Source organism: Anolis carolinensis, chromosome 1, assembly GCF_035594765.1.
Source record: "Anolis carolinensis isolate JA03-04 chromosome 1, rAnoCar3.1.pri, whole genome shotgun sequence".
NCBI classification, from domain to species: Eukaryota; Metazoa; Chordata; class Lepidosauria; order Squamata; family Dactyloidae; genus Anolis; species Anolis carolinensis.
In genome coordinates, this window is record NC_085841.1 from 58,182,702 (window position 1) to 58,199,633 (window position 16,932).

The window sequence follows — 16,932 nt, forward strand, 5'->3', positions numbered from 1 at the left end:
GGAGAAAACAAGCTTAGGTCATCTATGCTGCTGTAGTGAGTTAAAAAGTATCTTTGCTCAATGTATAGATCCAGACCTCTTATATTTGATAAGCTGCATTACTACTAAAAGGGGAAACTGATTTATACATATTAGGACTTTGTGATTGATGAGAAAATGTTTCAAAGGTCATTACAAAATTAGGAAGTGCTGCAGTTTTGTTCCTAAAGTGTTTCTAAAATATCATTAGTAAAAAATTGTTACTATAACAAGACTAATGAAATTTTGTTACCTTTTTGTTATAGTAATTGCACAAGTGGTTATATTTCAGGGGCTACTTTCTCCCTCATTTTTACAGCTATTGGGGTGAAAGTTGCTACAATGGTAGAACACATTTTCCATACCTCACAACCTCTGAGGATGCCTGCCATAGATGTGGGCGAAACGTCAGGAGAGAATACTTCTGGAACATGGCCACACAGCCCGAAAGACATAAAACAACACATTTACCACTGTTAGCCCATCAGGTTTCGGAATGTTTCACTTATCCCTGGACATTTGGGGAATTTTCAAGTTTTTATAAACATTTTTTTAAAAAAAATAACTACAAGAGCTATCTCCTTGAATGTTCTATACAATGACACAAGATACCAGGGGATCATTCCCCCAACTTTCAGAAATATTCATACATCTACTAATTTTAGGGATTTTAAAAAAGGTTTTGACAAAAATGTGCTTTAAAAAAAAAGCCACAATAGCTATCTCATTGAATGTCTTTCATATTAACCAATAAAACTTCCATTTAGGAAGCACAGAGATTTACTCTGAAGTATCAGTCAGTCCTCCTCTTTGCAGATTCAACAAATTGTTGGAACACCCTTAATACATATCTATCCACATGCATCGTATCATTATTATCTAGTAACATGTCTGGAGCTCAGGCACATGAGATGCCTAGGCAGAATCATGGTTATTATTCTATGAAGCTTAGGTTATACTGTATGGGAGACTAAGAAGTACCATATGTCTGGCAGTGAAACAAAATTTCCCCACACACTGCTGTATCTTTTCCACATAAAAATTTAAGCACTTCCTCTTCCAAATATTGTAATTTTATATTTTGAATGTTATGCTCTGTGGTTGATGCTTGCTGATATCAACAGGACAAACTCACCAGAGGCCATCTCTAGGTCTCAGATTTTGGTCCTGAAATGAGAAGTTCTGAGAGAAGTCTGATCTTGGAATCCCTTTTCCATATAAAGATTAGATTAAGCACTTCATGCATGTCACCTGTTGAATCAGGGATGGCAAATGTATAATCTCCAAAGGATACTGGCCTACAAACCCTCCCACAAGCCATGATAGCGAAGACCAATGTAAACTACAATTCAAACGAAGTATGAAGGCCATATTTTCCCCACCCATTTCAAGAGCTATGTATAGGATGAAGTGGACCTCTGAGCCCTATCGAGCCTCTGGAAAGGATAATCAGCAATATAGAGGAGACAAGAAGGATCTGGGAAACTTATTTCAGATGTCCAAAAATTTCATTCCATTCTAAAAATGGGCCCAACAGTCTTCAATGGTAAAATACATGTCCAACCTCCAGAAATGTACACATTCATTCTTAGATCAAAGTATTAGTTTCTGATTTCCCCCAAATCCTGAACCTGTAATACTCTAAGTAAACAGGAATTATTGAACTAGGATTTCAAGACATTCCAGAGCCATTGCTTGGGATGGTGAAAAAATAATGCTATAGTACTTCCACACAGACACATTGTTGATATTTGCCCTTTATAATAAACAGATATGCACCTGTGACTTTTGCAGACCTGTTTTTGTCCAATTAAGAAGCTGAAAGACTGCCCATTTCTATTTGTACATTTTCAAAATGGAAATGACTCTTTATTTATATTTTTGTATTTTCCCCTAAATGGTTGTCAAAGCCATTACTCAGTTGTATCCTGGATAATTTATAATAAGTAATTTAAACACATTATTTAGATCTATCCAAATGGATGATTAATATGAAGTAGACATAGCAGCTGAAAAATAAATACTGTCAATTAAGCTTTTGTTGCTTATAGTCAGAGGTCATTAGAATATAAATAAAGATTAGTAAAAACAGGCAATTTCCCTTTGAACTTGTTTATTAAATCAGAATGTGTTATTGTTTCTGTTCTTCATCTCTTAACTGAATGCACTGTTGCCAGTTCCACAGATAAATATAAACAAAAGACTATGCAACTAGATGCCCTGCAGTAATCTATTACATATCTTCCTTAATACCAAAAATACATCTTTTTATGCATACACGCATGCACGTGCAGACACACACACTTCTTAGACTGAACGTTTTAATGAAATTTGTTTTAAAAATAAAATGTATGTTGGCACAAATACAGACTCTATGCAATGTGTCAAATGCAGAAATTCCAACTCCCAAATTACTTCTAATAAAACCCTAGATTTAATAAGCCTTAATTCATATTGCTCTGTCAAGTTGTTTTCAATCTGATGTTGTTGTCCTTGTTTGCCTCTGAGTAGTTCCCAACCTGTGGCAACCCTAAGGTGACAGTTACAGAGTTTTCTTGCCAAGATTTGATCAGAAGAGGTTTTCTTTTGCCTTCATTTGATGTTGAGAGAGTGTCTTGCTCAAGGTCAACAAGTGAATTTCATAGCTGAATGGGGATTCAAACCCTGGTCTCCAGAATCATAGACAAACTCTCAGTAACCTTTGAAATATAAGTAGCTTAGAAGATTTCTCCAGAGAGGGATCCTTTGGAAGTTCATGCTTTCGCAGCTTTAACTTTTGATTATCATTTTTTTCTATAAATGAATATGCTAATTAAAGTAGGCAGTTTGTAAAAGAAATGAATTTCTATTTTGGCAATCTTTGCACTGAATGAGGTTGTACTTCAATTTTTAAGGAACTGTTCAACGTCGATACATAAAAAAAAACCCAAGATAAATCCCTGGCCAAATAAAAGACATAACTAAAGGAAAAAATATCTCCTTGAATAATATGAAACATGTCCAGATTTTAGTAACGTTCAGCATAACAAAAATATAAGACCAGAATGCTTTCTACGTTTTTGGAAATCTATTCTTCCAGAACTTAAATATTTCTGACTTCTAAAAATATTTGAAAGGTATACTGTTAGTCTGGTATAGACATATGACTAGATGCTTAAATCCACCACTTCTGGTGAAACGATTGCTATATAATATTAAAATCATCTAATTTATTTTTAAGTTGGATTGAGATGTGGGTTTAAAACACTGGAAGGAATTGAAAAGGACTAAAAACATTATCATCTCTATAATGGCTCTGTACCTACAGCCAAGGAGCCCCAGTGGCGAAGTGTGTTAAAACACTGAGCTGCTGAATTTGCAAACCAAAAGGTCCTAGGTTCAAATCCCGGGAGCGGAGTGTTGCTCCAGCTTCTGCCAACCTAGCAGTTCGAAAACATGCCAATGTGAATAGATCAATAGGCGGGAAGGTAACGGCGCTCAATGCAGTCATGCCGGCCACGTGACTTTGGAGGTGTCTACGGACGCCGCCAGCTCTTCAGCTTATAAACGGAGATAAGCACCAACCCCCAGAGTCAGACATGACTGGACTTAACGTCAGAGGAAACCTTTACCTTTTTACCTACGGCCAATAATGAGGTTGCCATAATTTACATGTCTGGATAAACATGAAGTGTGGTCTTAGATGTATATGAGTTGTACTTATATAAGTCCAGTAAAAACTGGCTTCATTTCACTTGGAATATAAGGATGAGAGTTCTTCTATAAAATAGATAATTATAGATGAATAGTGGGCATTGTTTGATCCTAAGTGCTCTGTGAAATGAAATATAAAAAGCTCTAATTTGTATCATTGTAGGCCAATGTCCCATCTAGGACTAATTTTTTTCCTAGGTTGTAAGCAGTCAGATAGCCCACAGATTTTACTTTTCATTCTCTGCTTCATATTTAAGATTGCAGCATTTCATGGGTTAAATTACTGGATATCAATATGAATCATGTACACTGCAATGATTTTACATTTGTAGAGCTGATACACTCTGGTCCAAAAAGCTCTGCATCCAACACAATTAGTACTTTAAGTTTCATCTCCATGAAAGCAAACATTTATGAACATCATGTGGGATCCAGGTATTTGCAAATAAGAATGTTGGTGATTTTTTTAAAGTATGCTAATATAATAATAATAATAATAATAATAATAATAATAATAATAATAATAATAATAAAACTTTATTTATACCCCGCCACCATCTCCTCGTGGGGACTCGGAGCGGCTCACAACGTTACAAAAGTAACAGCATTAAACAATATACAAAGTTTAAAACACAAATACATTAAACAATATACACAGTTTAAAACACAAGAAGATGATAAAACAGAAGTTAAAACAAAGGTTTATATAATAGTAATAATATCAAACAACCACCAATGCAAAAAATATAAATTAACATAATGTGTACTTTCAAAAGTAATACAGAAACTAGAATGCAAATGCCTTTCTGCTCTTAAACCATCACTGATCTTGTGATAATGTCCTCTATTTAAAAAATATACAGAAAAATATTGAAGGAAAAATCTGCACACAAAAAATTACACTAGGGAAATTGTTATCTTCACATTTTCATATAGCTAATGTTGATGATGTAACTGTCTAAAATATCATAACGGCACCAGATCCTATCTGCTCTTGGAAGCTAAGCAGGGTCCGTTCTAATTAGTACTTGGAGACCACCAACAAATATCAGGTGCTGTGAGCTATGTTTCAGAAGAATGAACTGGCAAAACCGTATCTGAGTAAAGAGGCCTAATTGTGATGAAATAAAACTTTTGAAATTCATCAAGTAACCGTAAGATGGAAGGTGACTTGAGGGCACATACAGATGTGAGGAAGTGATAAGAAAGAATAGTACTACACAAGCATGCACTAATGTCTCACTCTGGTGCATATATAGTCTCACTGACAAATATTGAGTTTTTCAGTGAGACAGCACTGTAATTCAGCTTTGCGAAACTCATTGGTTGATCTTCAGCTGCCACCTAGTGCCTTAACAGTGGCCCTACAACTCATTATCTTTGCAACTCAGGCGGAGTTGTAATTAGCTTTTATTGTAGTCCATTGTTTCATTGGCTTTATCAATGTAATCTGGACAATGGACAAGTAAGCTTATAAATTTGCAGATGGCACCAAATTGGAGGGACAGCTCTGGTATTCCCCAGAGGACAGGATCAGAATCCAAAATAAATTTAACGGATTAGAGAGCTGGACCCAAACTATGTAACAAAATGAATTTAAACACAGAGAAATGTACTGTACTACACTCTATGATTCTATGATTCACATGGATTCCACTGTTTCTACCAGTAATATGTTCTATTATCAGTGATCTCCATCACTCCTACAGTTCCCCGTCTACCTAAAACTGTGTTCGTATAGGGGTTCTAAAGCCCCTTGAATGGTTTCTAGGTGCATGGAAGGCTGAAGAAGAAAGCTAAAGTGTACTTTTATATGGAAGAAAAAGCAACCACGGGGCCTCATTCTGGGGCATGCTACTGAAGCCTAACTATTGTTTTCTGCAAACTCCAGCTGCTTTGAAATTAGCTTTACCGACCCCACAGTCACTGAAGTTAATAATTATCCATTTTTTTGTTTTAAAAATGCAAAATTATTGCTGTAATAATTTTTTTTTAAAAAAAGAACTTGAATTTCAAGAGCAGACATAAAGTTTCTGCTTTTATGTCATCAGGTAAAATAAAATAGTTAAGCGGCCCAATTACGCCAAGTAGTAATGCCCAAAAGCGTCAATTTTTCATATAGCATTTAAAATTAAATTCTGCTTCAGAAAAAAAATAAAATGAGACAGCCCATGGTCACAAGCATGTAAGTTAAAAATAGAGGCTGGTTTTGACATCATGTTCCAAACTGTGTTGCACACAAGAGATTTTGAAGTCAACGTATTTGTTTTCATATTCTTGGAAAAGATATGTATAAGTCTTACGGATTAATCTATCATCAGTGTTTAACACTGCCAGATTCAGAGGAGGTACACTGGGTTCCAATAGGGCCTATAATTTGAGCTAAACAATCAGCAAGCCTTAATGCTCACTTGGAAGGTTTATGGCATATCAGGGTCATGAATTTTTCTAGATGCCAAGTGCTGGCTTCACAAAATAAATTCAATCTATGAACAGGAAGAAATTTAAGAACTCTATCATTATCGTCTGAAACTGGCATACAGCAAGAACTGAATACACAAATATTGGATTCACAACTATTGGTTCAACTGAAATGAGGGCACACTTTTAGAAAAAAAAATCAAGACAAATGCTGTAATACATTTATAATGAATATTCCTAGAAGAATAGCAAAATAGTTTGTGCACTGCAAAATCCATATAACCTGTCTAGTGTATTGACCTGCACATCTTGATGTGAATTCCAGGTGAGCTATCAGATCAGCTTCAGATAGTCAAAAGTAACAGGACAGAGGAAGGACAAGTGAGATGTAATTCTTCGGCTGTTATTTTCTTCAAATATCCAAAGATGAGCTCATGCATCTTTCCCTGTAAGGAGAGAGAGATGCACTGTCTCAGCTGAATTTATTCCAAAACAAGCAGTAGTAGGTAAGCTCTAACTCACTTGTACTTCCTCTCTTCCTGTAGTGTCCAAAGCTGCTGTCAACACATGGCCCTTGCCAAGCCACAGTCTCAGTCTATTCCCTGTAAGTACCCTAAACAGGGTTATTGTGAGACTAACCAAGATCAGGAAATAGCATGCCGATAACTAACTTCAGACATAAGGATAAACCAAATTTAAAACATAATAAAAATACCACAAGCTGTGATCATGGGATTAGGATAAGCTTCCAGAAAAAACTATTTCCCCCCAAAATTCATAAGCTAGGGTGAATACACACACACACACACACACACACACACACACACACACTAAGATATTTAGGCAGAAACTGGGCATGAAGCTAAATGTGCAGCAGTGCAATGTCATAATGACCCCACCACATACACTCAACATAAATTAGCAGAGTTATGTTGAGTGTGTGTGGTGGGGTCATTACGACATTGGCACTGAAAGGAAAATTAACTCTCTTCTGTCTTGTCAAGGACTCAGCATGTGTCGTAGTCCTTTTTCCTGGTGGCACAAGAATGAGTGATCTCCAAAAGTCTTTGCTCACCTGCCCCAAAATATGTCCCAAATTGTCTTTGAAATCTACCATAATGGATCAATGAGATGTTGCCCATTCCTTATACCATGTTGCTGAAAATGCTGAAAAATCCCTGATGAAAATTCTATCTTGACCTTTCCTTTAGCAAAGGATTCCAAGAGGAAGAAGAAATTTTTTGGGGGTGCTCTCACCCTGAGACAGCCAAATCCAATGTCAAAGGGCTAGAGGGCAGCAGCCTCTCTTCACATATGACAATTTACCCCATATATAATTTTAAAATACAACATACAGCAGGAGAAGCAGCAACATAGGAAGCCAAAAGCAGATAAATGTGTGACTTTGTTCCAGGTCAGATACAAAAGAGAATAAGAGATAGAAATTAAGGGGGGGGGGGGGTAAGGGTTGAAAAGAGAAGGGATCCTATGTATATAGTATGTAGTTCTGCCCATCTGGGTGTGAATTTGGGTGCTTCTTTGTATGTAGTGGAAAATATGAAGAAGTAGTTCAGTGAAAGGCCTATGAGCAATGCTGGGTCTAAGGCCCCATCTATACCACCATATAATGCAGTTTCATCATGCAGGTTAATTGTTCTGAACTGCATAATATGGCAGTGGAAACTCTTATAATGTATGTAGTTTGAGGTTTTTTCTATCACCTTGTCAAAGCTCTTGTTGAGCTCTGGAATGGGGAGATGGCCAAGGAAGTGGACACAATCACTCCTAAATATCCCCTCTCATGGAGCAGAGCCAAGCCAGCCCCTGGGTTTTCCAAGGAGTTGGCAATGACGAAGCAAGTGAGAGGGAGACCAGAGTGACATTGGTGAAGAACTAGAAGCAAATCTGACCGAGCACAAGCTAGAGTGCATTTGAAAGCCTACTCCTTGGCAATTGGAGGCAGCAGATAAATAGTTCCTTGCTGTCACCATTGCATCTGCAAGGAATTGTCCAGCTGAGCTGTTTTGAGTGGTCAAAGAGCTATTATTGGTCCTCAAGGAGAAATCCCTGATCATTCAGCATTCTGCTGTGAAGAATTTATTAGGCATTTTGCAGATAAAGTCACTCAGATTCATTTCGACGTGAATGCTGTTATTGACACAGTTCCAGTGTATGTAACTTCGGCTCCTATTTGTCCAGTGTTGATGGATACTTTTCAATCGGTGCAACCTGAGGATGTGGACAGGATCCTTGGAGAGCTACCACATGTATTCTAGATCCTTGCCCTTTCTGGCTGATCAAATAGGCCAGAGGGGGCTGGCAGAGTGGGTGAAGGTGGTGATCACTGCCTTCTTGGAAGAAGGCAAAGTTCCAACTTGTCTAAAGGAAGCAGTTGTAAGACAAATATCAAAAAAAGGCATTCCTGAATCCCTCTATGATGGACAACTATCGGCCTGTGTCCAACCTTCCATTTTTGAGCAAGCTTCTGGAATGTGTGGTGGCCTCCCAACTTCAGGGATTTCTGGATGGAATGGATTATCTACATCAATTTCAATCTGGTTTCTGGTTATGGAACAGAGAAGCTTTTGTATCTGTTCCAAATGTGTCCCTGTTGGTTCTCCTGGATTTCTCAGTGGCTTTCGATATCATTGACCATGGTATCCTTCTGGGTCATCTCGCTGGGATGAGACTGGGATGCACTGTCTTACAGTGGCTCTGATCCTTTTTGGAGGGCCATACACAGAAGGTGGTGTTGGGGGACTCCTGTTCGAACTACTGGCCATTGGCCTATGGGGTTCATCAGGTTCCATTTTGTCCCCCATGCTGTTTAACATATCCATGAAACCACTGGGAGTGGTCATCCAGAGTTTTGGAGTATGTTGCCACCTATATGCAGATGACACCCAGCTCTACTACACCTTTCCAACAAATGCCAAGGAAGCTGCCTTCACCCTAAACAAGTGCCTGTCATCAGTCATGGACTGGATGAGGGCAAACAAATTGAAACTTAATCCAGACAAGACAGAGGTACCCCTGGTCAGTTGGAAGGCAGACCACGGAATAAGGATTCAGCCTGTGCTGGATCGGGTTACACTTCCCCTGAAGACACAGGTTTGCAGTTTGGGGGTCCTCCTGGACTTGGCATTGTACCTGGAGGCCCAGGTACCGGCAGTGGCCAGGAGGGCCTTCGCACAATTAAACTGCGCCCGTTCCTTGAGAAGCCAGATCTGGCCACGGTGGTACATGCTTTAGTTACATTCCATCTGGATTACTGTAACACGCTCTATGTGGGACTGCCTGTGAAAAGTGCTCAGAAACAACGACCTGGACTGATTTATGGCTAAAGCATGAGGATCGTGGATGAACGGATTTAACCATATGTATTATATTTTTGTATTGTATTGTTTTTTAATGGATTTTATATATTGTTATGATTTTAACTATGTGTCGGCATCGAATTGTTGCCAATTGTGTAAGCCGCCCTGAGTCCCTTCGGGTGAGAAGGGTGGGATATAAATGTTGTAAATAAATAAACTTCAGCTGGTCCAAAGAGCTACAGCCAGGTTGCTAATTTGGGCTGGCTACAAGAAGTGGATAACCCCCTGTTGCAGAAGCTCCACTGGCTGCCAGTTTGTTTCCAGGCAAAATTCAAAGTGCCCTAGATCGTTCAGGTTCAGGCTCCAGGCTATTTGGCCAATCACATCCCTTTATATAAACCTGCCCTGAGACCTTCAGGAGAGGCCCTTTTCTTGTTCCCATCTCCATCTCAAGCACAGTTGGTGGTTGCCCCTCGACTCTGGAACTCCCTGCCCACAGAGGCCAGAATGGCCTCCTCCCTGCTGCCCTTCCGACAGCATGGCTTTTAAAGATGAAGGTTTTTAAGATCAATCCTGGGGATGCTGTGGTTTTTAGCTTTGAATTTGTTTTAATGGTTTTTAACTGGTATCTTTAAAATACTGTTTATATTTAATCCTGTTTTAATGTTCGTTTTAACTGGGTACGCTGATGCTTTTATATTAAGCAGCTTTGAATTCCCTTCAGGGGAGATAAAGTGGGGTATTAATAATAATAATAATAATAATAATAATAATAATAATAATAATAACAATAATAATAATAATAATAATAATACTTGGGAAGTGTCCAATGTGTGATCCAATGCAACGGCCAGCAGAGTGTCTCCTGTGGGCTCATCTTGTTGTGTTTCACATAATAATAATAATAATAATAATAATAATAATAATAATAATAATAATAATATAATGCAGTTCAATGCAATTAAGCTGCATTATGAAACCGCTTTATGTGGCAATATAGACGGGATCTAAAGGGACATGCAAGAAAGTTGGTTAATCTATGGGACATAGTTTAGGATCATACCATTGTTGCCCCTACTAAGAAGATAAGAAAGAACATGAAAATGTAAACCTGCTGAGACATGCAGGCCATGGCAAAATAGCAAAGAACATGAGTTCTACAAATTCCTATCAGCATTCTTGACACCTCACCCATTGTTCTTTGAACAGTTCTTTGTCCCACTATTACAAGCCAGGATGATTTGACTGCCAGATTTGAGCCCTGGAAATAGACATATACAGTACCTAGTATAAACTTTAAATTATAACATATAGCATATAAAATATAATGCAGAATGTTATTTGTACTACAATGTGTGAGATTGTGTAGATGTGTGTTGTTATTAGGACCAAAGAAATGGGATAGTTTCAGGCAGCACACACAATAAATTGTAAATAAAGAGATGAGAATGCCAGTATCACTATTAACATTGAGGTATGAGCCAACGTGATAAAAAATAAGCTCCTAGCAGATATAGTGGCTGAAATAATTTAGTAGAGGGCAGCCAAAAGATCTAGTGGTATCTAGGTTTGCTTGCACCTTTCTAATAATCTGATTGGAGAAGCAGATTGTTGACATAAATGGGGTACATTCAATGCCTTTGTTATGATTGGACGAGATAGGAGAGCTGGATGATGGTTAGGGGGAGATTTTAAAAAGCTGAGAAGAGATTGAAATCATACTGTTCTTGCAGTTTGCAATATATGAAGTTTGCAATGTAGCATCTGAATCATGTTTTTTTAAATAATTGATAAACTACACAACATGCTGATAATTACTGCTGGGAAGATTAAGATCTGTTAGGTAAAGGTTTTCCCCTGATGTTAAGTCCAGTTGTGACCGACTCTGGGGGTTGGTGCTCATCTCCATTTCTAAGCCGAAGAGCTGGTGTTATCCGTAGACACCTCCAAGGTCATGTGGCCAGGATGACTGCATGGAGCGCCGTTACCTTCCCGCCAGAGAACGGTACCTATTGATCTACTCACATTTGCATGTTTTCGAACTGCTAGGTTGGCAGGAGCTGGGGCTAACAGCGGGTGCTCATTCTGCTCCTGGGATTTTAACCTGTGACCTTTCGGTCTGCAAGTTCAGCAGCTCAGCACTTTAACACACTGAGCCACCACCAGGGGTGATTAAGATCTAGCCTATGCCAAATTACATAAGATTAAGATCTAGCCTGTGCCAAATTACATATACATATTGTTTCAAAATGATGGATCCAATGTCAAAGCAACATTTCAAATGGCAACATGTTACAATTACACCAAAACAGTTTAATGGGTTATCCGGTTATCAAGTTTTTCTAAATAGTTTGTGACAAAAAATAAACCTGAATGATAACTCCACAAATAGATAATATCTCATTAGACTATATGTTGTGGGGTCACCATCTTGCTAATGACTAAGGCTAGAGGTTGTTTGTGGGAGAGACATCTAGCAGTAATGAAACTCCATGTCCCACCCTTTCAAGTGGTAAGTGTTTCATTCATGGGCAGTTCATGGTTGCAGAGATACAACCAAATAAGATTAATCTCTTTGAAACATCCTGTTAATCCCATTCTGACTGTCATGGAGATCTATTATAGATATTTATAACTATGTAATAAATGCGTTTGGATTTTAGAACATTCAAAGATGCTTGTTTAGAGATGTACAGTATTTCAACAGAAATGGCATTTTCTTCATGGATAAATGACAAAGCTGGATTGTTTAAGCTGATAACATTCCTATTTGTGCTAAGAAGCCTGGTACAAATTCAAAGAGATATGGATGATATCTCTATAAAAGTGTAACATCTAACTTGCCATATCTGGTAACAAAATGAATGCATGATGCCTTATATGCAATGTAATGTGATGAAAGAAAAATATTATTATATCTGTGTTTTCTCCTAATGAGACAATACACGTTTGTATATCTATGACTTAATACAATAAATGGCCCAAAAGACTGTAAAAGAGCCTGTTTGTCTTCCCATATAAACATCCTGAGATTTCAATACTTTAAAATGTTTGAGTGGAGTATTGATGTTAACTCTGCTTATCTGGTTTTTACTATCATCACATTGGGTGTCTAGATATCCAGAAGTTGGTAACAGAATCCAGGATCCATATTAGCTACTAAAAAGCAAAGGATCCTCAATCCTTTAGTCTAAAGAGATGAAATGGAGAACCATGGTTGTTTCACCATCTTAGTGAACACAAGATAGTGGCATCTTTAACACATATTGGGTTCCTGTATTCATTGAAAATATTAATGAGAGACCTTCCAAAGGAAGCCATAATTTACTATTTATTTTTGTTTCCTCCTCCATAGCAACTTTTCCCTATTTTTAAAATTTAAAATAAAATACCATCTACATTAAAGTTAAATGCTTAGTTTGTTTTCTCCTCTCCCCAATATATTTTCCCTTCTTTGGCATCTACACACTTGTCTCAGCAGGAAGAAATGACAAAATCTATGTCAGCATTTGTTTTACAAAATTACCTGGTGAAAGTGGTTATAAGAGAAGGAACTGAAATTGTGAGAACAGTATACTGGGATTTTTTGGGTACACTGTAAGTTGAGTAACCATCTATGAAAGCTGCTGCACATAACTAGCTTGTTGATAATAATAATAATAATAAATTTATTCTTATATCCCGCCCCATCTCCCCGAGGGGACTCGGGGCGGCTCACAACAATAATAAAAACAGTGACAAATTACACATTGTAAAATCAAACATGAAAAGCAGTCATACAATCAATACATACATCACATGTTAAAAACAAGGAGATAAAACAGTTCTAGGCCGAAATAGAGGGCTTCTGTAGCTTCGTGGCAGAAGTACTCAGCAAGGTATCAATAATCATGGCAGAACACTCTCTAATTAAATTAAATGGGCAGACAAATCAACCCCCAAAAATTAGTCGTCGAAGGCCCTCTGGAAAAGCCAGGTTTTAAGGCTTTTTCGAAAGGCAAGGAGGGTGGGGGCCTGTCTAATCTCCCTCAGGAGTGAGTTCCAGAGGCGGGGGGCCACAGCGGAGAAGGCCCTCTCTCTCGTCCCCACCAGCCGCAACTGCGAAGGTGGTGGGAGCGAGAGGAGGGCCTCCCCCGAAGAGCGAAGAGATCGTGCAGGTTCATAGGGGGAGATGCGGTCTCTAAGGTAGGTGGGTCCCAAACCGTTTAACTTGCAAGGAGTTGTCAGACACTGTATTTTCAGTCATATCATGGTTTGAATGGCCACCAAACTTCTACTTTAAAACTGTAATCTATGATTTTTTTTGTGTCAGGAGCAACTTGAGAAACTACAAGTTGCTTCTGGTGTGAGAGAATTGGCCATTTGCAAGGATGTTGCCCAGGGGATGCCCGGATGGTTGATATTTTACCAACCTGTGAGAGGCTTCGCTCATGTTCCCAGATGGGGAGCTGGAGCTGACAGACGAGAGCTCACCCCGCTCCCCGGATTCGAACTGCCAACCTTTCAGTCAGTAGTCCTGCTGGCACAAGAGTTTAACCCATTGTGCCACCGGGGACTCCAAAATCTATGATGAAAGGATTTGATTTAGATTCCTAAATAAAATAACTAAAACTAAAGATGTTTGTACAGATCTGATGTGACAAGGAATTGAATCCCTTTTAGAATCCCACCGCTGCCACCAAATTGTATAGAGGTGAGGGTGACAGGGAATGGAATCCTTTTGATCCCCTCCGCTTGCCACCAATATGTACAGAGGTGAGGTGTCTGACAGGAATGTGTGACAGAGATGGAATCCCTCTGATCCTACATACACACACAGATACCACCAATTAATAAAGATGTTTTATGAGAGATGATGTTAATTAATTATTTGTTTGACTATCTTCTTCGCTGCCACCAATGGAGGAGACGTCAGACAGATGGCACTGGTTCTTTTAAGCTTTCTCTATTTACTCCACTCCAGATGCTGTTGTTACTTAACTTAATATAAGTGTATGACAGAGGCTTAGTTAGAATAAAATCAAAATAAGTTTATTGCAGGTACAGAGCTTGATGGTTTCATATAACTTGTTAAAGGCACTTTGCTTAATGGTTACAAACGGATATGAGGTGGTCAAACTTTCAAAATATTTCTTTCTCTGGATTACACTAAACCCTGATCCTCCTGGATCCCCTGGGATTAATTTTCCCTAATCCACAGGCTCTATAAATGACCCTAGACATGTCACCTAACTTGCCTAGTCTGGTCTAACCTAAATCTGACTCAAATCCTTCTATTTGAGCCAACCTGATCCTTCCCACAAGAATCAGTTCCTTCTCTGTGACTAGAAAATCACAGACTGTCTAAAATAATTCTCTTTATTTTAGACCTGACTCAAACTCTTCTATTTGAGCCACCCTGATCCTCTACACAAGAATCAGTTCCTTCACTGTGAATGGAAATCACAGACTACCTGGGTTTTTTAAAACATTCCCCCTTTTCCTTTCCAAACGGCGGTTGGCTCCGCCCCTGTTGCTAGGGTAACCTGTTCTAGCATTCTAAGATGGCTACCTTCCCCCACACATCATCAATTCAAATACTCACCATTTTAAACTTAGCCAAACCTGACTGTTCAAACAAAATCAAATACACATGTCATCTATAAACAAAATATAATTATACACTTCTTCACAATGTTCTTTTGCTTGATGCAATCCGAAATAAAGACAAGCCAGGAAAGAAAAGAACATAACAGAGCATGCACTTAAAATAATTCAGTCAGGTGCCAAGATAGATATATAAAGTATATCATGAAGCAATTGTTAAAAGAAGTACTAACCACAAGTTGGTGAGTGATGTAAATATGGTCTTGTAAACAGTACATGTATAGTTATTACTTATGATGCCACATATATGTTCATAATATGGGGACCCCCAGTGTTTAAACATACAGGTATTAATTTACTCTGGACAGCATACTGAAGATTAAATATTGAGTTGCGTTGAATATACAGCCATTTTTAAAGCTGTGTTTCAATATAAGATGTGGAGGGATCTGATCATGATTGGCCCTGCAGCATATGGAGCAGAGACTGCATATTTACTACAATACTGACTTGTCTATTTATTGTGATGATTAAAACATAATGTAATCACTTGCATAGATAAATAAGCCTTTAATATCCACCTAACATCCACCTCACATAAGTTTTATATCAATCACAAAGTTGACCTTGTTTACACATTGAGCTGAGAGGCATGAAGAGTTGAATAATCTGAGCTGAGAAGTCTATGGAACAGCTATGAAGTATCCAATAGTTATAAAATGTTTTTTTTACCATTTATTTCTCCATGACTGTTTTGTAGTATAGTAATTTTTCAAGAACAGTATATATGCCAGGCATTGACAAACTTCGGCCCTCCAGGTTTTTTGGATTTCAACTCCCACAATTCCTAAGGAATTGTTGGAGTTGAAATCCATAACACCTGAAGGGACAAAGTTTGCTTATGCCAGATATATGCCCATACTATCATCTTACCTGTATCTGCTGAACTCCTGCTATATATTCTGTTTCTTTTGCCAGAGTGACAACATCATATTCTAGGAAAAAAGGGGCAAAGTGACCATTACTATTTCTTGCAACAAATTGAAATGTATTTTTAAATAAGGCATTTGAAAAACATCTGAAACTATGTGCAATTTTACTATATTTGGTGGTACGCATTTCTGCATTTTTCTGTCTCTAGGTGGAAACATACAGTTATCTGACTATAAGATTATACCTGGTGGTTGTGCCACTAGCCATTTGAATATTTAGCACATGTGAGATTTATCACAAATGCAGAAGTTTTTTCCCCTAAATTTACTCAAAATAAGATCTGGTTTAATAAGGAGTCTTCTTTAATAGAAACACTCTACCTATACATTTTAATATATTGATAGCACTTAAAAAGAGAGAAATACACTTGAAAAATCGCAGAAGCCCCTTTAATATCTCATTAGCAGAGAGTCCTCTATTTTTTCATTCTTATATGCAAACACAAAATAATAAGAATGTACATCCCTAACAGAGAGAGCCTACTATCTGCAAAGTCAGTATTGGCATCAACTAGATATCTTTGCGATTTTTTTTCATCCTCAGTGAGAAACAGTGTCATTAAGACACTCTTGGAGAAAATTTTTTAAAAATCAACCACTATAAGAGGTTTATCCCCTGCACTATAGCAAAAAGACCAGTCTTTTCTCCCATCAGCAGCACTAGTAGTAAAACCATCATATTTTGCACAAAAATGTTAGTTTGAGTGTGATTTCTTGTGCAAACCTTCCAAGCGTTGGGAGACTTATATTCTGAAATGGAAAAAAAAAAACATATTCTATTGTGTGCAAAAGCTTTCACCCGGATGGAAGAAAACATTTTGAATGTTTCATTCTCAAATCTAAGAATGAACAAGTGAAATCTTCACCCTTAGTGTCCAAGGGTGTATAAACTTTCTATGTGTCCT

At 38.0% G+C, this 16,932-nt stretch overlaps 1 protein-coding gene across 2 annotated transcripts in view; it reads right to left on the reverse strand.

Annotated features, from left to right (window-relative positions):
* The window catches only part of fmn2 (formin 2), a 242,202-nt gene that overhangs the window by 155,939 nt on the left and 69,331 nt on the right, over positions 1 to 16,932 (reverse strand). For both annotated transcript variants that reach the window (XM_062975121.1, XM_062975120.1), the window contains exon 5: positions 15,969 to 16,030. In XM_062975121.1, the coding sequence (XP_062831191.1) occupies positions 15,969 to 16,030 (62 nt within the window). The remainder of the gene's footprint in view (positions 1 to 15,968; positions 16,031 to 16,932) is intronic.